This window comes from Schistocerca americana, chromosome 7, assembly GCF_021461395.2.
Source record: "Schistocerca americana isolate TAMUIC-IGC-003095 chromosome 7, iqSchAmer2.1, whole genome shotgun sequence".
Classification (NCBI taxonomy): domain Eukaryota; kingdom Metazoa; phylum Arthropoda; class Insecta; order Orthoptera; family Acrididae; genus Schistocerca; species Schistocerca americana.
In genome coordinates this window covers 232,693,029-232,716,620 of record NC_060125.1, presented here as the reverse complement: position 1 = coordinate 232,716,620, position 23,592 = coordinate 232,693,029, and the positions used below count along the sequence as shown (strand labels likewise).

The following is a 23,592-nucleotide window of genomic DNA, read 5'->3' as shown; positions in this document are numbered from 1 at the left end:
TGTCTGAAAATGGGTATGTCACAGGAGAAGTGAACTTTGCACTGCTGAGAGAGAGACTGCATCTGCTGGAAAAGGCAAATGTCCTGGAGGGATCTGTCTCAGCTCTGTTCGGTCCACTTCCCGAAGTGTGGAGACCCCTCAGGTGACCGAAAACTTGGCTGGTGAGAGGATGTACTCGAACAGGCGCAGCTGAGGAATGGCTGAAAATCCAATGGTACCTGCCATTCGTCATATGGCAGGCTGCCAGGGGTGCCAACAAAAAGTGGGGTAATGTGACCAAGCAAGGAGTGGAAAAAATATGCCGTATACAGGTGTAGAAGCCTCTAGAAGGAAATGAGTGGTGAACCAAGAAAGTAGGGGGACATACACAGAGAGCGAATAGGAATGACCAGTAGAAAGTCCCGGGAGGATGTGAAAATGTCTTGAAAGGACGGCATGCATAGGATCATGAGAACAGCATAGGAAGGTGAATCATAAGTGGTATGTATTAGAGATACCAGAATCGACAATGTGGAAGAGGAATAAAAGCCTGTAAGAGGCTGAAGCACTGGAGGAAACATAGAAAACCACAACATAAGCACAAGTCACTCAGAAGAGAGAAGGCATGAAGTGATGTGCTGCCCTGATGAGCAACACCAGCCACGGTTGCAATGTCTTGGTAAAGGCGGGAAGCGGTGAAGGCAGCATTGCGCTATGCCAGAGGAGGGGAGTGGCTGGGGGGACCATGTTGGTAGAGGGGGAAAAAAAAACAACACACAAGGAGAAATCAAGCACCACAGGAAGTGATGAAGCCTGCACGGTGATGCACAGCACCCAGGTGTGAGAACAGCATGAAGTGCTGTGCGACCCTTGTGAGGAAGGCCATCCATGGCTGCATCTTCTTGGCAAAGGTGTGAAGCAGGAGAGGCAGCATTGCGCTCAGCCTGAGCAGACAGCATCTTGGTGGGACGTGGTGGCAGCCAGGTCTAGTTTCAGCAATGCTTGATGACTACCCTGGAACTGCTGATCCCACCCTCATCACCCACTGATGTGTCCTGTCCTGAATGGTAGATGCATACACACAATAGATGGTGCTTCCTAGGTAGTGTGTAACCAATATTTTATAAGCACAACATATAAGGAGCAAGGTTCAAAATAAGGTCCTTAGTGATGTATGTGGCAGATTCAGGTTGATACAACTATAGGATACTCCTGACCTGATAGGAATATGACAAAGTCCATTGAGATGGTAATTCCTAGGCAGATTCACAGTCTAAGTTCCACAGACACCCCACAGGAGAACACTCATCCTGGGAAAGTGATGGCTGGTGGCACAGTGTGCAGTGTAGTGCAGTGCAGTGTAGATTCGATGACTGGGCTCGGCTGGATGGAGCTCACGAGTCTAGAGATACCTGCTCAGTGCTCAGTGAGCACACGACTTGCAGTTAAATGTAGTGAAGGCAACTGCAGTGTTGCTATTGTTGTTGTGTGTATGTCAGGTCATAAGGATGTTGCCTCTTGTGATGCACGCTGGAGCTTAGTCTGTCAACAGGTGTGCTTGTCAACTGTAATGTTGCCACATATACAATGTGCACGCAGCCAGTGTTTGGACTGCTAGTGCACATTCCATCTCCAGCAGAAGATGCTTGTGGTACTGCAGTGCTGTTACCAGCAGGTCGCTGTAGCTATAGTGGCACGCGAATGGCCGGAATAATGCAAGTTGTCTACTGTAACCTGTGGTGTTTGCCAAAACAAGAACATTGATCACAATAGACTCAGCAGTGACCTGAGTGATCCTAAACATCAGGGCCATAGATCAACAGCTGATCATTTGCCAGCAAGAATCTATGACAATACTGTCATTTAAGAGTGAGTCAATCTTAATTTGATTTGTAACACATTTAGTGTAGATGGTAACAGACTGTGACTTACCTGACTGTCTACAGGGCAGGTTGGTGAGCTGACAGCTATACTTCCTTGGTGATTTCTGTTTTATGGGCATTAGGCTACAGTCGAAGGCATGTTTCTGTGTCTAATATTTTGCCTCCTAATGCTGGAGATATCCTCAGAGTCTAAAAACATGCAGTTAGTTAATTTTCAAACTTAAGCAAGGCCAGCTAGCTGAAATGTTTACATGTAACTGCACAACAGTTGTGTCATTTGACTGCCCCCAAAGATAGTGAGTCATGTCAAAATGTGTTATGGAGTTTGGATTCCACATTTCTACCATTTTCTTTACTTAGCACCAAGATCCACAACTTGTCGTTTTTGTGATTTTGAGTTTCTACGGCCCCTCTGTACTCCCTTGTATAAAAATGATTTGACCTTGATAAAACTACAGAATAGAATTTGGTGATATACTGGTCCCAACAAATGGTCTCCTACTGGCTATTCAACCGTGTTTCCCAGATGGTTATTGGTCTTGTGTTCTTTCCGAGATGTGTTCATGCTACTGTCAGTAGTTTCCATATAAACTTGAACTTAGTGCTAAATAAAGCAAATATCACTAACATTTATATAGTACAAGCTCCATAACAAATGTTGGTGCAAGCTTCAGTAGTGGTTGGATAAAATCACAACCCAACTGTTGTGTGGTTACATATAAATAGTTTGGCTTCCGCATCTTTTTTTAAGTTTGCAGATCAACCAAGCAGAGCTTTGTAGCCGCTGAGGATGCATCCAGCATTAGGGGATGAAACATTAGGCAGTGAAACATACTTTAGACCACATCTTAATGTCTAATAAACAGAAACCACTATGGATGTAAATACCAGTAGTCAAAGCGTGCAAAACATTACCATCGACATTTGTTCCCCACAAAACAATTCACGAATATTGTTATGTTAAGGACACCTATGTCTGCACAGTGTGAATCTCTCCATCTGACATTGGGAGTTACCCAGGGTGGTTACTTCTATCCTCACTAATTCAGGGCTTCCTCCCAGCTCTTAACAGAATCACTTTTGCACCCAGATTTTGAGATTATGTTTAATAAATAACAAGCTTAATGGTGTGCTTGTGGATGTAAAGCTGAGCTGTTGTTTTGACTTAAGCATAAAGTGGAAACAGCAACTAGGCTGTATACACAGAAGCACACCATCAAACAGTCACACAAAGAAAATCAGAAAGGTCTCAAATAACAAGCTACTAACATCAACTGTTTTGTTCTTTACCAGATACACCACTCTTACGAAGGGTTCCAGCAGCGTATGCAGATGGTGTTTACCAGCCAGCAACAAAGAACAGGCCCAATCCTCTGGTTCTCAGCGAACAGCTCATGAGTGGAAACATTGGAAACAGATCGAATACTGGAAAATCAGCTTTGCTTGTATACTTTGGTAAAGATGATATCTTTATTGGCTCTTTACTGAGTCTTCAATTATGATAAGAGTATGGATATCCTTGTGTTGTTGTAAAAGAATTTTTTTGCAGTCCCAAAGGCATTTCACAATTAGAGCTACACTTTGTGTGGACGTAGGAAGATACCATCGTATCACATGCAACAGAATGCAGTCAGTATTCTTTAGGAGTTGAATATGGAACTTTCCTGTGCTATGCTTTTTAGTTTCTTCTGATAATGGAGTCTTAAGAAATATATCACTTGAAATATCCCCATGTAAGTGAATTACAGCATTAAGGATGGATAAATAAATAGGTAGAGAAGGAGAGAAGGGGGTGTGGGAGGAGGGGGGAGAGAGGGGGTGAGAGAGAGAGAGAGAGAGAGAGAGAGAGAGAGAGAGAGAGAGAGAGAGCTGCTGCACTGCTACACAGTCCCGTTACTGGCCCAACACATTGCTGCACTCTGTGGTGTTGCCATCACAGCTCCATGACATTGTTGTGTAATCAAACACAGAAGCTAGCATGGTGTGGAACACTGGACATACAGTGCTCTGACATTTCTGTAAATGATTCTTCAGGTCTTATTGTCATCACCTGGAAATATCCTTGGACTGTATAATTCAACAGAACAATTAGAGGTTGGTCTACTGATTAGTGCCATACTAAATTACGATTTTCATACCATTAGTTCTGAACAAGAACTGATGTAAAGTTTTCCACTGACAAGAAACCAAACTGAAAATATTTTTAAAAACACAGAAACTGTGTGTTACTTGTAGATGATATCAGCAATATTCTTTAATATTAGTGTTGGGAATTGAATAATACAAGAAATAAATACTTGTGAAATATCAGTTGCCTCTTAACAGTTAATAAGTGTACTCTCTAACAATGAAAACATTCCTCTCTCCTTCACAACACATTTCAATTGTAAGTGGTATAATATGCCACTGCAATAATGGCACGATTAATCGAATTGGAAAGTGGCACTTGACATTGCGAATTTTGTTTTCTGCTCCAATGTCGAGCCTCGACACAATTTTTTGTAGCTCTCACATGCTCCATTCTCAAATCTGACTGTATAAAGTATCAATGTTGCATAGTACAGCCATCTCAGTAAGCCTATGTTAACTCAATGTCAAACTGGTGCAGTTGTGTTGAGAGAAAGTTGTAATTATTATGTTCAAGTTAGTAGGTGCAAAATGGCCAGTTCTTTATGCACTGACTGTAGAGCTTTTAGAGGAACTTCTAAGAAAAAACAAGAGTAACAATGAATTTGATGATAAAGAGTGAGTCACCTGTCAACAAACTGAGTGAAATGACAATGGAAACAGTTCACTCTAAAGAGTTTCAAAAATATCATGCAGTGAAAAGTTTTGTAATGTAATGCTTATGTAAATATATTTGAACAAAAGCACACTTTTTGTTTTAATGTATACCATGACTGTTTGTCAGTGGCCTGATTGTTTCCACAGAGACACTGTATAATTTTTTGTAGTGCACTTACTACCCAAGTGGTAGTGATAAATAAGAGCACACAGAGGTGCCCTGTGTCTGCATTATGGTGTGAAAAGGGTTAAGGGTTAATATTTCACTAACAACGGGGTCATTACAGTCTGAACATATGCATCGATATGATGTATGGAGGTCATCTTCAGAGGAGCCATTTCAGCATTTGCCTTAATATGTTTAACCAAACCACAGAAACCCATATCTGAATGTCCTTTATCTATGGAATGTATGACATTAGATTGCTGAGATAGACAAGCTCTCATGAAATGTATATTAATGACTTTCAGCAGAAGTGCAATAGAGCCAGATTTACTGTTAGCATATAGTTGGCAGTCTGTGCACATGATATCCGTATGCTGTTTTACTTTGGAAATTTTCATTTCTGATATCAAATGAGTTAATTATTTAGGGTCTGTAAAAGTAAAAAAAAAATTGCGATCCAAAAGAAAGAATTTTTAATTAACTAATTAATCCACATACTGTGTTCCATAAAGTTTATCAGGAGAGTCTTAAGGGATATGAATGAGTGAAGTTATACATCAACAGGCAAACAAAGCCACTATTAGCTATTTCTGTAAAGTATACTAACCCTGTATTATGATTAATGCTAATCTTAACAGAATCTTCCGTCGGTTCTTGGTAGAACAACATTATAATAATAAATGAAAAGCACCAGTTTGCTTTTGTTCTACAATATTGCTTTTCATTTATTATTGATGCTAATCTAATCACTCTATTAATTGTGGGAATTACTTCTAGAGTATCTTATACCTGACTGTTTTCAGTACTGGATGATGATGATTGATGATGATGATGATTATGATTATGATATTTGGTTTGTGGGGCGCTCAACTGTACGGTTATCAGTGCTCAAAAAAAAAATTCCCAACCTTTGCTCAGTCCAATCTGCCACTTTCATGAATGATGATGAAATGATGAGGACAACACAAACACCCAGTCATCTCGAGGCAGGTGAAAATCACTGACCTGGTGGGAATCGAACCTGGGACCCTGTGCTCCGGAAGCTAGAACATGACCACGAGCTGCGAACGTCAGTACTGGAGAAGGTAGTAGTGGGAGGACATACAGGACAGGTCTCGCAACTGCATCTGCTGCAGGGATACGAGCCGTGAGGCAAATGGATTTGGAGCAGGGGTGGGGTAGTGATGGAAAAGGAATACCATTGTGGGTGTGGTGGGAAGGATAGTGGGGAGGATATTTTCAATTTCAGGACAGGATAAGAAACAGTCGAAATCTTGGCACAGAATGTGATTCAGTTGCTCCATCCAGGGTGGTACTGTCACATGATGAATGCTCCTTTTTGACTGGACTCTGGTTATATGTGAAAAGGGGGGGGGGGGGGGGGGGACTGGTGGCACAAGGCACAGAAGATCTGTTTCTGGACAAGATTTGAAGGTGTGTGAATGGCTGAGTGAGACCCTTGGTACTTTTGGAGAGGAACTGCTCATCACAAAAGATGTGATTACTTTGGTCATTGAATGGACTTCTGGGTGGGGAATGGATCACAGCTGTCAAAGTGGAGGTATTGTTGGTGGTTGGTAGGTTCCGTGTGGACAGAGGTACTGATGCAGCCATCACTGATGAGGAATTGACGTCATGGAAGTTGGCTCATTGCCATGGGGAGGACCAAGTAAAGCGCCCTACACTTGGCTTAGTTACCAGGAATTCACCACCTAGGGAGTTCTGTAATAGTTCAGACATTCCTTTCCCTACACTGCTTCCTATCAGGACCTTTTGGTCTTTTTAAACCTTTTACTAATACCAACCTTATCTTGAATTTTTTTCCTTGTCTTGTCAGTGTTTCTTAGCTCCTGCAGACTTTTCTCCAAAGTCTTCAGCACAGTGAAGCTGTTGGAAACATCTACACTAAAGATAGCAGACTGAATGCATCTGTTGGACCTCTTGCCTGATCAGACAGATCACAGTTCCATTCCTAAATTTAATGTTGACAACTGCAGCTCTCAATTGTACTAATTGTTCTTGTGCCACTGCCATTATCAGCTTTTGAGGTTCACAACTACTACAGTGCACAACAGTCTAACAGCATCTCTACTCAAGTCGGCTGCTTCATAGTGCCCAATATGAAAAAAATTGTAGTCACTCTTGATGCTGTAACCTATTTATCATGACTCTGTGGCAGTTCCACACGTCTATTTCGTGATATATATTTTAGTCTTGACACATTATTTGGCAATAGCTGTTCAACAAATAAATGTGTTGGCTCAACTTTTGTGGTTTTATTTAATTAGAAACGATTACTTATAACATTGGTATGTGAATTATGGAGAAGACATATATGTGATGCATTAATATTACTGAATTGGATAAATGTTATGTTACTAAATATTTTTCAGTGAAACATCATGATTTCTGTATGTGATTGAACTACTATTACAGTAAAAACGAAAATCAGGTTAAGTTCCATTCACTGCATAAGTATAAAGTGAGCAAACTTTTTTGTAAGTTACAGTCTCACATTTTTTTATCATCAGAATTGATGAAAAACTTTTAACTGCTTTGTATAAATTGTGTTTCAAATAGTACTTTACAACAATACTACTGAATACAATACTTAGCTTTGCTGTCCTTGGAACAAAGACTACTATCAATATACGACAATCACTGTAAACACACATATTGTAATGCTTCTGCAGTGACAGACGCAGTAAAAATAAATTTATAATTAACTCTTACTTCTATATCAGTTTTTAATCACTAAAATATCAAATTTGGTGGCACTTGCAAGTCTCAGATATCTTATCAGCATCTGTGTTGTCAACACAACATTTAGTTCACAGTTCTGTTTAGGTCATGAAAATCTTTGTTTTCTATGGTTCACAAATGATTAATTTCTACGAGCTGAAACAGCCATTTGTAAAGAGAATGAAATAATGTGTACAATTTGGATAGAAAATATATTAATATAAGTGCCAAAAACCAATTGTTGCCTCTTATTCAGACACTGACTGATTTTGACGAAAGGAAATAATCATGGTCATCCATGATTTACTGCACAAATATAATTTAGACTCTGCTTAACAAGATGTGGTTTGTTACACTGACAATGCAATACATAAATTCTTTCAGGAAACTTGTTGACACGACAGTGCTCGTTTAAGTGAAACTGTGACGCACTTTGTGATTGCAAGACAAGTAGAGTGTGCGCGTGCGGGAGGGGGTGGGAGGCAGGTATGCATTTCTTCATGAAAGGGATGGTTCAGAGCCCATATTAAACTGTAGGTATTGCAGTTACTGGCTTGGTAACACCGTTTAAAGGTTGGAGGAAAACAACAATATACCACTTCCAATACGACCTTGCCTAGTAAATCTCTCAGGTATTCAAACCATTTTAGTTCTCTTACACAGAGTTCATTCTTGGTATCAGTTACAACATTCTGTACTCCAATTGTTGTTCACACTTATACTTGTCTGTCTAAAGGAAAAACTCATTCCTATCTTAAGATTAAAATGGATCAAGCTGCTGGTGCAAAAAATAGTTATGCTTCCTGATTTATGGAATCCCCATGAAGACATTGCTGATGTCATTCCTAACATCCTAGAGTCCAGCACTGAGCCTCCCCAGTCCATCTGCCAATCATTTACGACCCACATGTCCCATCCACTTTCATTTTCGTTTCAAAATAATCTGTTCCCTGCCCCATTTGTTTGCTTTCCTTCCCCTCCAAGCAATTCCCAAGATGCAACTCTCCACCTTTAAGTGAGCAACTTACAATTTTGGAATGATTTTTATATTTCAAGTCCAGAATTAACTGCCATATGTCAAAAACTGGTAATATACGCCAATTGTAAAATTTATGTTTTAGACATACTGGAAACTCCATTTTGAATCTTTACATTGTCTGCCTTTACATTCAACTTTCCTAGAATAGTGACACACTTACTGAAGCATTTTTGAACAACAAGTATTGCCAACGTCCTTCACAACCTGAAAGCAGATGCTATTTCGATTATGAAATTTCCCACTGTCAGTGTCAAGACATCATCTAGCACATTTCCACTGCTTAATTCCTTACAGTCAATGTAATAATATTTTGGATAACTCAGTTAGGGTACAAAGAATATTTTACATAAAAAGTGAGCCATATGGGTCATTTGCTACGTTATTTTATGAATCTCATTAAGGCATCTATTTAACAAGCTGGGGAGTCTTAAACAGATGTAAATCCATTTATTCAGTAATGAGACACAACATAGACTCGTTTACTTGGAACGGCAACATTCCCAGTAAACAAGCCTAACTGATAAAATTATCATTGTTTAGTATATTCTGGAACTTGTTGAACTTTTGACTGTATGGACTCCTTTTATGTGTCATATGACTCGCCTCATTTTCTTTTAGTATTTTCTCTCATAGCTGGAGATCCCCAGGGACTTGTCTTTCATCCTCTATACATCATAGAAGTGAAGTATCTCATGGCCTTGTGGCTTTTGCCTCGTGCACACAGGAGCAGGATTTCTGGTAGAAATGCTAAGGAACCACAGAGGCTTTTCTTGAGATTGCACTCGCTTCACAGATCACATACAAAACAATATTACAGTGAAAGAATTTAATACACACTGTACAGGGTTATTACAAATGACTGAAGCGATTTCACAGCTCTACAATAACTTTATTATTTGAGATATTTTCACAATGCTTTGCACACACATACAAAAACTCAAAAAGTTTTTTTAGGCATTCACAAATGTTCGATATGCCCCTTTAGTGATTCGGCAGACATCAAGTCGATAATCAAGTTCCTCCCACACTCGGCGCAGCATGTCCCCATCAATGAGTTCGAAAGCATCGTTGATGCGAGCTCGCAGTTCTGGCATGTTTCTTGGTAGAGGAGGTTTAAACACTGAATCTTTTACATAACCCCACAGAAAGAAATCGCATGGGGTTAAGTCGGGAGAGCGTGGAGGCCATGACATGAATTGCTGATCATGATCTCCACCACGACCGATCCATCGGTTTTCCAATCTCCTGTTTAAGATATGCCGAACATCATGATGGAAGTGCGGTGGAGCACCATCCTATGGTACGTTTAGCTCCCTGCTTGCTTTATTCGTCGACTTCCGTGGGCTACGCGTGAAACTTGCCCGCATGCGTTCAACCGTTTCTTCGCTCACTGCAGGGCGACCTGTTGATTTCCCCTTACAGAGGCATCCAGAAGCTTTAAACTGCGCATACCATCACCGAGTGGAGTTAGCAGTTGGTGGTTCTTTGTTGAACTTCGTCCTGAAGTGTCGTTGCACTGTTATGACTGACTGATGTGAGTGCATTTCAAGCACGACATACGCTTTCTCGGCTCCTGTCGCCATTTTGTCTCACTGCGCTCTCGAGCGCTGTGGCGGCAGAAACCTGAAGTGCGGCTTCAGCCGAACAAAACTTTATGAGTTTTTCTACGTATCTGTAGTGTGTCGTGACCATATGTCAATGAATGGAGCTACAGCGAATTTATGAAATTGCTTCAATCATTTGTAATAGCCCTGTATAAATGAAAAAAAGCAAGTATGCATAAAATGGAAATAACATATCAACAAACTGGGGGAAGACAGATTAGTTCAACAACTAATCAACTAGAAAACAAAAGGAAAGAGAGGTGAATGACAACTGAGAAACAGATGACTTGAGTGAAGACAGAACAATCTGTAAACCTATTCCTCCAAGAAGTGAAGAAAAATAAGATGAAGAAAATTAAATTTTAATGGCGGTGCACTAAATGAAACACTGTGTGTCAAATGCCATAATGCCAAGATGAATAAGAAGCTGTAATGGAATCAACAAAAGGAGGGTAGTTTTGTAGTTATCGTAATCTTTCAATACGGGACATAGACACAGTTTCCTTGTGAACTTTGTCGCCTTGACTACAATTCAGACTGGGTTTCTCTAATTTGTTGCAATTAGTGCATATCCTGTCTCATTCAACATACCTGAAAGTGTTCCTTCTGGAAGAGATCTCCAAAACATGATGAATGAATAAATCAAAGGTTCCAGAACGAGATTTTCACTCTGCAGTGGAGTGTGCGCTGATATGAAACTTCCTGGCAGATTAAAACTGTGTGCTGGACCGAGACTCGAACTCGGGACCTTTGCCTTTCGCGGGCAAGTGCTCTACCACTTAGCTACCCAAGCACGACTCATGCCCCGTACTCACAGCTTTACTTCTGCCAGTATCTCGTCTCCTACCTTCCAAACTTAACAGAAGCTCTTCTGCGAACCTTGCAGAACTAGCAATCCTGAAAGAAAGGATATTGCGGAGACATGGCTTAGCCACAGCCTGGGGGATGTTTCCAGAATGAGATTTTTCACTCTGCAGTGGAGTGTGCGCTGATATGAAACTTCCTGGCAGATTAAAACTGTGTTTTTAAATCAAAGGTGTTTAACAAGGGTATGGTGAGAACAAAAAATGAGAACAATTGAAAATTCAGAAGAGAAATATATATTATAAGTCCCTTCTTTAACACTTTATCTGAATATCTAGATTAAAGGTTCACACTAGTAAATGTTCATTGTAAAAAGGTTTTAAATCTTACAGTTCTTAATCTTTCATGCTAGTAAGTATTAGACAAAACTATAACTGTTTAGTGTTACTGGGAAAGCAGCAGCATTTCTTTCCAAATTATGGCTTTCCAACTAATTTTATTTTTTGAGTTCACTTACAGTGTGTCTAAGTACAAGTAGAATACAGCAGTATAATCATACTTATTATAAACATAACATACATAATAAGTTTTTGACAATTTCTTCCCTCTGATAATAAGCATCTTGTTTCATTCCAGATCGTTGAAAGTTCCCTTATATGATCAGGTTTATGAGACCTCTTTAATAAATGGTTTGCACCGTTAATTACTGCTCTACTGAACAACCCATTATTCCTTTAGTAATGGAAAATGTACCTGTCATTTTAAGGTCAACAAGTTGTGGAAGAAATTCTAGATGCACAAAGGCCATCATGTCCACCAGAATATTTCAATATTGATATACCCATGGGCCACAAATACAGAGAGGAGAGTGGTCTGACTATCATGCCAGTCCTCAGAACAAGATTTGATATGAACACTGGCTTATCTCCTAATAACCCTCGGCAACAGGTACTGTGAATTCGTTGATGAAGCTTCATACCTAATGTGTACTAGATGTGCTCGCAATACGTTGTCATATGTGACATTTGTTTGTTTCTACACTATTTTCTTAAGTTCAGAAACAGTATTTAAGGTTCTTCACTACGGCTTCACTGACCTCTTGAATGTCCTAAGAAGGACATCCTACCCAAAATTCTACCCTTGCCACCCAAGGTACCATTCTAGTCTATACAATATTATTGTCTTTCTTCATGCTAATACTGCACCCAAAGTGTCTTTATCCTATCCAGGTGCAAGACCTGTCCCTTACTCTAGCCCATCAATTCTAACAGTAGTCCAGAAGGACCACATAATAGAGCAGCTATGTCACAGATGCAGTGCAGTTAGTTTTCAGTGTTTTATATGGTTATGAAATCTAATGAGTTTTCTGCTTCCACAAATGGCCATGGTCAATTGGTGATTTACTGCGAACTGAACCACTCAGTCACTGAAAATGCCGAATACTACAATATCAGTCAATATCTGCTTAAGTACTTGCCCCTTCCAATATAGCTCCTTCTGAACTGTGCAGATGAGGACGGTCACTCTAGGGCACATTCCAATCTCAGAATCCTCTTGTACTAAACCTTTGCTTGTCCCCATTCTCAGCTGTCATCTTCTCACTCCCTTGTCCTCACACTTTTTCTACTGTCATTATGCACCCAGTTCCTCCTCTAACCTGATACTGTACTTCTCTCGACTTACACTGCTCTCTATCAAATGGTCCATCTTTCCAGTATAGTGACTGTTAAGAATTAATTGTAATTGTCACCATAATTAACCCTCCTCTTGCCTCTGCTCTGAAAGGCACCAATTTCCCATCTCCTGCCTCTCAATATTTTCCTGATTCTTATTTGTTAGTTCTTCCCTGGAATTTCCCTTCTTGTAATATCACTTCTGCATAGGTGTGAATATTTCTAATTTGGAACTTAACACTTTCTGTCAGTGACATATTATATTACAATATGTTTATAGTAAAATAAGTTGGAGAATCTTCTTTTCTTCCACAGTTAACTTAATACAACACATTCTTACTACAAAACAACAATGACAATTGAGAGAGATTATGAGTTTTCATAAGTCATAACTGACAGCATATTTTTAAATAGAAATAAGGTTTTTGTATGTGCACAACTGCTTTTTTTAGTTATTTATTCAATGTGCATGTTTCAGCTGAATGAAATAACACCTTGGATAGATGGAGGTTTAGTATATGGAACTACAAAAACATGGTCAGATGTACTGCGGACTGATGAAGATGGGAATCTTGTACCTCATGGAGAGCTTGCTTCATCTGCAGGAGGACTCTTCCCAGCTCTGAACAAGCAACGGCTACCCATGGCCAATCCACCACCACCTTTTTATCACAGTACCTACACCAAGCGACACTCTACAGATCCTGTGGAAAGATTTTTCAGTATGCAGATTTTTTTTGTTGCCGACAGCTGAGACTAAGTATAATTTATTAGTTTATTCCCAACAGGTGCCGTGAAGAGTTTTAGTCATAGTTCTACTACAGTGTAGTAGCCAGGACAACTTAAAAATGTTTAAGTTTGGTTTGACAGTTGAGAGCTTAAAACATACAAGATGTGGCTACAAAAGAATGGGAGTGATCCTATCACAGAGAAAGTACACATGCACCAAAGATGAACAACCAATAGCTGTGATGTGTGAAACTTTCTCATTTGAATTTAGCATCTTTGGTGTCTATAAACAAATCAGTATGCCCATGGGCTTCATTTGTGTAAGAGCTGCTTATTTTTGCCAGAAAAATGATAAGTGTAATAATAGAGTGAGAAATTGAGATGAGAAGCAGTGGTTGCTGAGCTGGGAGAACAGCAATAAACAGAATTTATCACCTGTGAATTTTTAATATAACACTATTCTCTGTGTCTGATGTCTCCACCTTTTCATCTTGCTAATTTGCATATTTCTCTTTCTCCTGATGAAGTAATTTATTGAAGCTCCAGCAACTGGAAATTCAATTATGTCTCAAAGTTTTTTTTCCCCTCCATTTCAATGGTTGGTAGTTAATATCCTTCCCCTATCTCAACAATGTTTATTCATCCATGAACAAAAAACGGCTGTGCAAACTTCCTCGCTATAGTTCATCTGTTCCATATATTTGTCTTTCATCATTCCTCTGAAACAAATTTTTACTAGTTTCTTTCTCCTTTGTTTCTCATCACTGTGAAATGAAGTGCCAAGAAAGAAATATTAAAATGAAAATGATGACAAGGTCTTACGCCATATTAAATTTTTTCAATGGACCATAAGATATAAAATGTATAAATAAACAATAAGAACTAAATCTTTGACTGTGGCACACAATAATAGAATATTTTAAGCTGTAACTTATATTTTCAGCTGTAATTTTCCTTTTGATGTGTGTGTGTGTGTGTGTGTGTGTGTGTGTGTGTGTGTGTGTGTGTGTGTGTTTTTTTTTTAATAACAGGTAGATATAAAAAAAGGGCAGACAGTTTTTGAAGTATATTTTTCGAGTTAATGTTTTGCTGATTTTTGTTGGGATTGACGTTCAGTTAAATGTATGAAATACATTTCACAAAGCACATTGTATTTCTTCACACAACAGAACTTGGTAACCCAAGAGGAAATGAGAATCCATTCCTACTAACATTTGGAATTCTATGGTTTCGATGGCATAATAAATTGGCACGTAAACTACATGAGCTGAATCCGGAGTGGACTGATGAAAAAGTGTACAATGAAGCACGCAAGTGGGTTATAGCAACTCAACAACACATAACTGTCAACACATGGTTGCCACAATTGCTGGGGAAACCATTGCCAGACTACAATGGTGAGCACAATTTAATATTTAATCAATAAAGAATTATCACAGTCAGATTTTGTGTGTGTGTGTGTGTGTGTGTGTGTGTGTGGGGGGGGGGGGGGGGGGGAGGATGGTTGTAGCTCATTAGTATCCATTTGTTTATTAGTAAAAACATACAATGACATAACATTACCAAAAAGAAATGTGACAAGAATATAACGATTTCTGATTGGTATAATGGCTAACTGTAATTGCTGCAATACAGCATGAAAGCCAAAGCAAGGTTCAACTGATCTGATAAGTTTCAGTACATTCTCATACACGATGATGGTAGAATATGTAAGCATCAAATATCAGTATGCCGTTCAGATAAACGGTGATACCCTTCAAAAACTATAATGTTTGCTGATGACAGGAACATAATAATTGGAGTTGCGTTCTACCAAAACTATGACTTGGTAGTTTTGGTACAGTACATAAAATGACATAGTAAATGATAGAATTAGTAGGAGGACCACACATCATTCAGCATTAGTTCACTGTGTATTTTATATCTTTACAAAATATAAATTGCATTTATAAGTAAAAGATGCTCACGTAAAGTCGGCACTTTTATGTAACCCAAAAGAGTTACTTTTGATGCAAGTAGAGTTTACATGCACAAACAAAAAAATTGTTTTTGTTTCTTTTTTTTTTTTTTTTAATTTTACCATTTTTTTGAAGAATTACTTATTTTACTTTTTCGTGTCCGGAGATTTTTCCGGTGTTGGAAGGATTGGCCGTTGTCTTTTATTGCAACGTTTCCGGGGGACGCCGGCATTATCAGACAGAAGAAATTACATTTTCTACTGCTATATGATAAACCTATTTTTTGTGTTTTTGCTTTTACCATAACATCCCTCTGTTTCACGTTACTAAGCAACAATTTTCAAATAAAACCTGAATTAAACAATGACTATTTCAATATTGCTATAAATACTGTTTATTTTTATATATAAGACAAGCAGGTGACTATGTAGAACAAAAATGTTCTGTAGATTACGTGGCCCTTTATATATCCTCACTCAGTTTCTACACAGTTCACCGCTTCTCGTTTCTAGGGAAATCTAGTAAGACACTGATTGCATAAGCAAAAAAGTGGTCAAAATGAGGTAACACCTAATAGGTATACAACACAAGGTACTGCGGTTATGACCTAAGCTGACCAAAGCTGCTAATAAAACTACCATAGTCTACGTTTACTTACGACGGTATATGGTAGCCTACAGTAGTTTTACAACTCAAATAATAATAATTAAGTGTCCAAATTTAATGTTAGGAGATATAGCTTTAACAGTAGCTGAGCAGGTCTAAAGTGCTTCTTAGTTAACAGCTTAAAACTTCATCTCACAAAGGTTTATATTATGGAACTTCATCCACAAACAATTATCCATTAATACCAGAAGTAGACATTAATGGTAATATACTGAATGAAGTACAGCGTGTGAAATTCCTTGGGATCCAACTGGATAATAGGTTAAAATGGAGTCAACATATAGACAAACTAATCAAGCAGCTCAGTTCAGCATGTTATGCACTCAGAAGCATCTCCCACTATATTGATCCAAACACACAAGTGTTGGTTTATTTTGCATGGTTTCACTCCCTGCTTTCCCACGGAAGTTTCGTATGGGGCAGTGCACCTAAAGTGAACTGTGGTGTCACCGCCAGACACCACACTTGCTAGGTGGTAGCTTTAAATCGGCCACGGTCCGGTAGTATACGTCGGACCCGCGTGGCGCCACTATCAGTGATTGCAGACCGAGTGCCGCCACACGGCAGGTCTAGAGAGACGTCCTAGCACTCGCCCCAGTTGTACAGCCGACTTTGCTAGCGAGGGTTCACTGACAAATTACGCTCTCATTTGCCGAGATGATAGTTAGCAAAGCCTTCAGCTACGTCATTTGCTACGACCTAGCAAGGCGCCATTATCATTTGCTATTTATCTTGTGATACATGTACCGTCAGACCGATGTTCACCAATTATGAATTAAAGTTAAGTATTCCAACAGCTACGTACTTTATTTGCTAGACTTAAATCCTTTAACTGTTCCAGACCTCACGCCAGCCTGCGTGAGCTTAAACGCATGCCTTTCGGCTTCACCTCCTAGTGGCTTGGCTGTCTTGCCAAGTCACAACATGAACAAAGCATTCATTCAGAAGAAGTGGGCAGTAAGAAGCTGCATTTACATCTACACATATACCCCGTACAGTGGATGGCATGGGTTACCCTATGCCATGTGCTGTATGGTGAATACCCGCAATCCACTGTACAGAACATGGCGTAGGGTACCCCATGCCATCCACTGTAAGGCGCGTGGCATAGGATACCCCCTACCACTACTAGTCATTTCCTTTCCTGTTCCACTCTCAAACAGAGCAACGGAAAAATGACTGTCAACATGCATCCGCGTATGAGCCCTAGTTTACCATGTCTTATCTTGGCGGTTCTTACACGCAATGTCTGTTGGAGGCAGTACAATTGTTCTGCATTGAGCTTCAAAGGCTGGTCCTCAAAAAGGATGTTGTCTTCCCTCCATGGATTCCCATTTGAGTTCCCAGAGGCACGTCTGTAACATTTGCATGTTGTTTGAACCTACCACTAACAAATCTAGCAGCCAGCGTCTGAATTGCCTCGAAGTCTTCCCTTTATCCAACATGGTACGGATCCCAAACACTTGAGCAATGCTTAATAATAGGTTGCACTAGCACCCTATATGCAGTCTCCTTTACAGGTGAACCACACTTTCTTAGAATCCTCCAAATAAATCAAATTCACCTTCCTACCACAAACTTCACAGCCTCATTCCATCTCATATTGCTCTGCAACATTATGCTCAGATATTTAAACGATGTGACTGTGTCAAGCAGGACACTACTAATGCTGTATCTAAACATAACGGGTTTGTTTATCCTATTCATCCACATTAACTTCCATTTTTCTACATTTAGAACTAGCTGCCATTCATCACATCAACTAGAAATGTTGTCTAAGTCATCCTGTATCCTCCTACAGTCTCTCAGTTTTCACACCTTACTGTACAACGTAGCATTACTGCCTACACTGCTAAGTCATTTGTGTGTATAGAGAATAACAGAGGTCCTATCACACTTCTCCGAGGCACTACTGATGGTACCCATGCCTGGGATAAACACTCGCCATTGAGGCCATCATACCATGTTCTACAACTTAAGATGTCTTTGAGCCACTCACACATCTATGAACCTATTTCGTATCCACTGATGAGCCAAAACATTATGACCACATACCTGAAAGTGTGTTGGTCCACATCTGGAATACATTTCAGCAGAGATGCATAGATTTGACAAGTACTTGATAGGTTTTCAGAGATGTGTGGCACCAGGTGCCTATGTACAGGTTACACACTTCCCGTAATTTACAGGCAGTTGGTTTGTGGGCACGGAGCTGGCACCTGATAGCGTCCCAGTTGGGTTTCATCACATTCAGATAAGCTGAATGTGATGGGCAAGACATCAACGTGAGTTCACTATCATGCTCCTCAAACCAATGCCGCACAATTCTGGCCTTGTGACACAGACAGCTATCCTACTGGAAGATGCCATTGCTGTTAGAGAAGACATCAAGCACAAGGGGTAACAGGTTGTCCCTAACAGTGTTCATGTAGCCCCACAACTGTTATGGTGCTTTTAGTTGCTACCACAGGTCCCATGGAATCCCAGGTGAATGTCCCCCAAACATAATACTGCTCCCACCATCCTACGTCCATGGCATGCTGCACGTTTTGAGCAGCAGTTCATCCGGATGATGACCATCGACCTGGTTTAGCAATAAATGAGATTCATCTGACCACACAACACAATTCCATTGAGCCACGGACCAATCTCAATGATCCCATGTCCACTGTAATCGAAACTGACGATGTTGGTGGGTCAACAGGTGAACACGTAGAGATCCTCTGCTGTAAAACAGCACGTCCAACACTTTCTGCTGAACGGTGTGTTCCAAAACACTTGTGCCTGTGCCAGCACTGTACTCTGTCATCAGTTCTGCCACAAATTACTGCTTATCGTGATTTAGAGTGCAGTCAAGCCTCTGATCCCTATGTTCTGTGATGAGGTATGGATGTCCAATTTCTTGTCATTTAATTGTGGTTTCAACATTCTTCAACCACTTTCCATAGATTCTCACAACAGTAGCATAAGAACAGCCGACCAGCTTCACCATTTCTGAGATGCTCGCTCCCAGGCACTGGACCATAACAAACTGGCTGTTGTCAGGCACTGGACCATAACAAACTGGCTGTTGTCAGAGTCCCTTACGTTGTGGATTTTGGCGTTTTCACTGGATATTGTCACTAGAAAGGTTCCCCACTTGCCTCTGCTTCACTCACATACTTTTCTTATTGCCTCATGTGCCCTCAGTGCCACATGACAGCATACAACCTCACAGTGGGCAGTGGTCATAATGTTTTGACTCATCAGCGTACTCATACCTTCTTCAAAAATAGCCAGCAATAGGTCGCCATGTCAAACGCTTTCCGTAAGAAAATTTATTATATTCAGACTGAGAACATGTTCAAGGATTCTGCAGCAAATAAATGTTACAGATATTGGACTGTAATTTTGCAGGTCTGTTCTTTTGCTTTCTTATATACAGGCATCACCCGCACTTTTTTCCAGTTGCTGAGGACTTTATACTGGGTGAGAGATTTGTGACAATAAAAGCTAGGTAAGGGGCCAATGCCATACAGTACTCTTTCAAAAACCGAGCTGGGATTCCACCTGAACCTGGTGAATTATTAGTTTTCAACTCTTCAGTTGTTTCTCTACATCAGGGATGCTTATTACCATGTCGTCCATAAGGGAGTCTGTCTGATGGTCAAATGTGGTACAGTTGTAAGATTGTCCTGTGTGAACAATTTCTTGAATGTAAAATTTAAAACCTTGGCTTTTGTTTTGCTATCTTCAACTGCCACATCGTACTGGTAAAGAAGTGACTGGATGGAAGCCTTGGACCCAGTTAGTAATTTTGTACAGGACCAGAATTTTTTCGGGTTCTCAGCCAGATGTTTTACTGTGATATGACAGTGGTAGTAGTTGTACACCTTGGGCTTTGATCTTTTTACAGATGCACGAATCTCTGGTAACTTTTGCTGGTTGTCATTCTTGTATTCTCTTTTGAACCAAGACTGCAACAGCCTCTGCTTCCTTATTTTCTGAATATTGTGTAAAATATATAACTGTGCATCTTGTGTAGACATTTTTAAGGATCTTAGAATTATTAAACTCACTTCCCAACACATTCCTCCTTAATAGTTTTTGTTGCTGATAATAAAGATCAGTTTAAGCTAAATTTTGATTTACACAGTCACAATACAAGAAACAAACATAATTTTTATGTAAATTTTACCTTCTTATCTAGGGTTAAGAATGGAGCTATATACCCTGGTGGGGACGTATTAAAGGAGGTTCCATACAAGATAAAAAAGGAAATTGGTAATTTGTACTAATTCAAAAGAAAACATACTTCATAAACCCCTGTCTCTACTGATCATCCAAATATACAGATTCAGGAACTGAAAATTTCTGTTAGCTAAATGACAAATTGTAACATTCATTGCAAAGCTGCATGAGAAGTAGTAATTTACTGCAAATTTGATTCAGTGTTTACTGATACAGGTAAATATTTTCTGTGAAAAACAGTTTTAATCAAGTAAATCTTACGCTACTAACAGCTAATAAAGAGCAGCTCTATAGTATAGCTTGGAGCCAACAGATTTGTTTCCAAGTAGCAGCTTTCCTTCTAATTTACTTGATTAAAATAAGTTTGTATAAGCATGAATAGCATTGTGAAGTAAAGAAATTGTTTATTTTTAATACAGTAAGCAGATTATTTTTCTATGATTCTCTTGTCCTTTGTTAATGTATACCTCGACTCATCCCACACCCCTGAAGGTTTTCCCAGGGAATATGATGAATGAATGAACACAGGAAATGTTTACCAGGAAGAAGAGGCTCCCTAATGCATCTGTCATTATGTGCCACAGACAAATGCTGGCAGCTTACATGTACCATTTTCTTCACACATCACTAGAGACTGTTGAATAGCTTGCTTGTTGTCAGGCTGATGTGAACAATTTCTTGTCAAACATTGTCCCAGGCACTGAAATGGACTCAACACTTTAAGTCTGAAATAAAATGGCAATCGACACAATGTCTCCTCCATAGAAGTAGTTCATGAGAGTACCCTCAGCTGGTGGAGACATGGCTACAGTCTTCGGGGTCTCTGAAAGGGTCATTCCATTTGATGCCCTTCCTCTTGGTCAAACTATCATCTTTGGTGAGACTCTTAGTAAACAGAGAAAACAATTCATGGGCACCAAAAATGTGAACAGATTTCTCTTTTACCATGATAACACAAGGCTACACAAGTCTCGCATACCGAAGGGGCAATCACAAGACTTCCTCATATGCCATACAGTCTGAATCTTGGATTGTCTGACTTCCATTTCCTTGGCCCCCTGACAGATAGATTCTGTGGGTAGCACTAGTTCAATAGGGAAGTTACAGAAGCAGCAAGAACTTGGCTGACACACAGATCTGAAGAGTAATACAACGAATGCATACAGGCTCTAGCATTAAGGTGATGTACGGCCACAGAGCTGAACTGAGATTACATTGAGAAATAGGGTTTTATAACCAAAGAATTGGAGAATAATATGTCGTATTTAGATCATGAATAGAACATTCTGTTTTATGAAAAAAAATTGTTGCGTTATTTATTGTAAGATCCTTATAGTAATCTCATTCTCTGTAATATAACTATTACTGATTTAGAAACAGCTAATATCAATAAATTTGCACAATCACATATCATTTTTAGGATGTACCTGGTTTAGTTGTTCATTATTTGAAGTAGCTGTAATATGCCATGTATTCTTTTACAGGATATGATCCATCTATCAATCCACAGATTGATCAGTTTTTCCAATCAGCTGCATTTCGATTTGGACACACACTTGTGACACCAGGTACGTAGTTATTTAAGAAACTGGGTAAACAAATTTATTAGATAAGTTGCCAGAAACACAGCTATTTCCATTGCATTAGTATGAAGTTAAAGATTAATGAGATTAATTAAATCAGGAGTTTAGACATACACAGTATCCGAGAAAGTCCTTGTACCCCGTGGACTTTGTACAGTAGGAAAACAAGTGGCTGTTTTATTGGTATTCCTGCTTTGAATAATGTTTCTTTCAATCAAACAGGATTGCTTTTTGAGATGCAGCCTTGCCAAAGTGATCTTTAAAGGCACTGATTGCCTCTGTCACTGTTTGCCCTGTCTGTAGATATTTGTGCACCCTCCCACATACCACAATGACACTAATCACTCCTCAACAGTGTCACAGTGGCCACTCACATCAGCCACAGCCTCACAACTGTAATATTGCACCATGGTTCTGTCTGATGAAGCAGACAGCTTTTGTGACTGACATAATAGGGTGGGTTCACAATACACCTCAGCAGCTACGAGCACTGGCGCAAGAAGTACCCCGACACAGCAGTATGCGCCACCCAGGGCCTCTGAGAGGAGGAGCCGGTACAGCATTAAGGCACCACCGGGGATACAGTGTTGCTGCTTGGCAAGAAAGCAGGAGCAACAATTTCAAGGTAACCACTCAGTCACACTGTCCGCAGCTCGTGGTCTTGCGGTAGCGTTCTCGCTTCCCGCGCACGGGGTCCCGAGTTCGATTCCCGGTGGGGTCAGGGATTTTTCTCTGCCTCGTGATGACTGGGTGTTGTGTGTTCATCATCATTTCATCTTCATTGACTCGCAAGTCGCCGAAGTGGCGTCAATTAAAAAGGACCTGCAATACGGCGGCCGAACTTCCCCGCATGGGACCTCCCGGCCAACAATGCCATACGATCATTTCATTTCATTTCAGTCACACTGAAGCCTCAACCTTGTAAGAGCTTAGAGGGCAGAAACACTGCAGTTTCAATAACAGTAACAGATCAAGCTTGCATATATACTGCCCAATTCAGGCAGGCATTGTCTGGCATCATCAGCCACTAGCCACAGTGGGAGCTCCAGACCAGTCTATGAGCTAAAATGAGACTCTGCCTTTACTTGCATCAGGCTTAGTGCCTTTCCCTTAGCAAGCTGCCTGCTGGCTGACTGCCAACTGCTGCTGGATGCCTACTTTCGTGGACCGCGGTTGGAGCCTTGACCATCTAGCTGCCCGACCATCACAACCCGTGCAGGTAAACACTCACCGTTCATAACCCTATGTAGGCACATATCACAGCCACTGGTTGGCTTCATCCATGCTGGGGACTGCAGTTTGATTCCACCTGCACTATGCTTCCCGCTGAGCAGTGGGAACGAGCCAGCCGCTCAAGCACCACACGTTGCTCACTGCGCGCCACCCAGCCCTGAACCTACATTGAGACTATGGCTGCTGCTCAGATGACAGCACACCTTCGCCAGCTGCCACCACCTCTTGCGGAAGTATATCACGCACTGTCCACACGACGACCCTTTGCTGACACCAGCATGCTTCTGTTGGCTAGCCTGCATCGTGGTGAGCATTGACCACCTGCTAGTACCGGCAGTACTGCGTAGTTTGTTACGGAACAGAGAGATCACTTGACAATACTATTTTCAAGACAGAGTGTATGACACTTACCTGAGACCCATGACAACACTACTGCAGCATACACAGTGTGATAACCTGACGGCATCCTGACTTATCACATTCGGCCTCGTGACCCATTGCAATGTTCACCCACCTTGG

The 23,592-nt window shown here is 40.3% G+C and overlaps 2 protein-coding genes across 7 annotated transcripts in view; one reads left to right on the top strand and one right to left on the bottom strand.

Annotated features, from left to right (window-relative positions):
* Nucleotides 1-23,592, bottom strand: part of LOC124622094 (GPI mannosyltransferase 2-like) — a 387,261-nt gene that overhangs the window by 178,099 nt on the left and 185,570 nt on the right. The gene's annotated exons all lie outside the window — the stretch shown is intronic.
* LOC124622093 (dual oxidase-like) overlaps nucleotides 1-23,592 on the top strand; it is a 252,302-nt gene that overhangs the window by 47,135 nt on the left and 181,575 nt on the right. For both annotated transcript variants that reach the window (XM_047147673.1, XM_047147674.1), the window contains exons 4-8: nucleotides 3,156-3,317; nucleotides 11,768-11,949; nucleotides 13,153-13,396; nucleotides 14,573-14,800; nucleotides 21,742-21,825. In XM_047147673.1, the coding sequence (XP_047003629.1) occupies nucleotides 3,156-3,317; nucleotides 11,768-11,949; nucleotides 13,153-13,396; nucleotides 14,573-14,800; nucleotides 21,742-21,825 (900 nt within the window). The remainder of the gene's footprint in view (nucleotides 1-3,155; nucleotides 3,318-11,767; nucleotides 11,950-13,152; nucleotides 13,397-14,572; nucleotides 14,801-21,741; nucleotides 21,826-23,592) is intronic.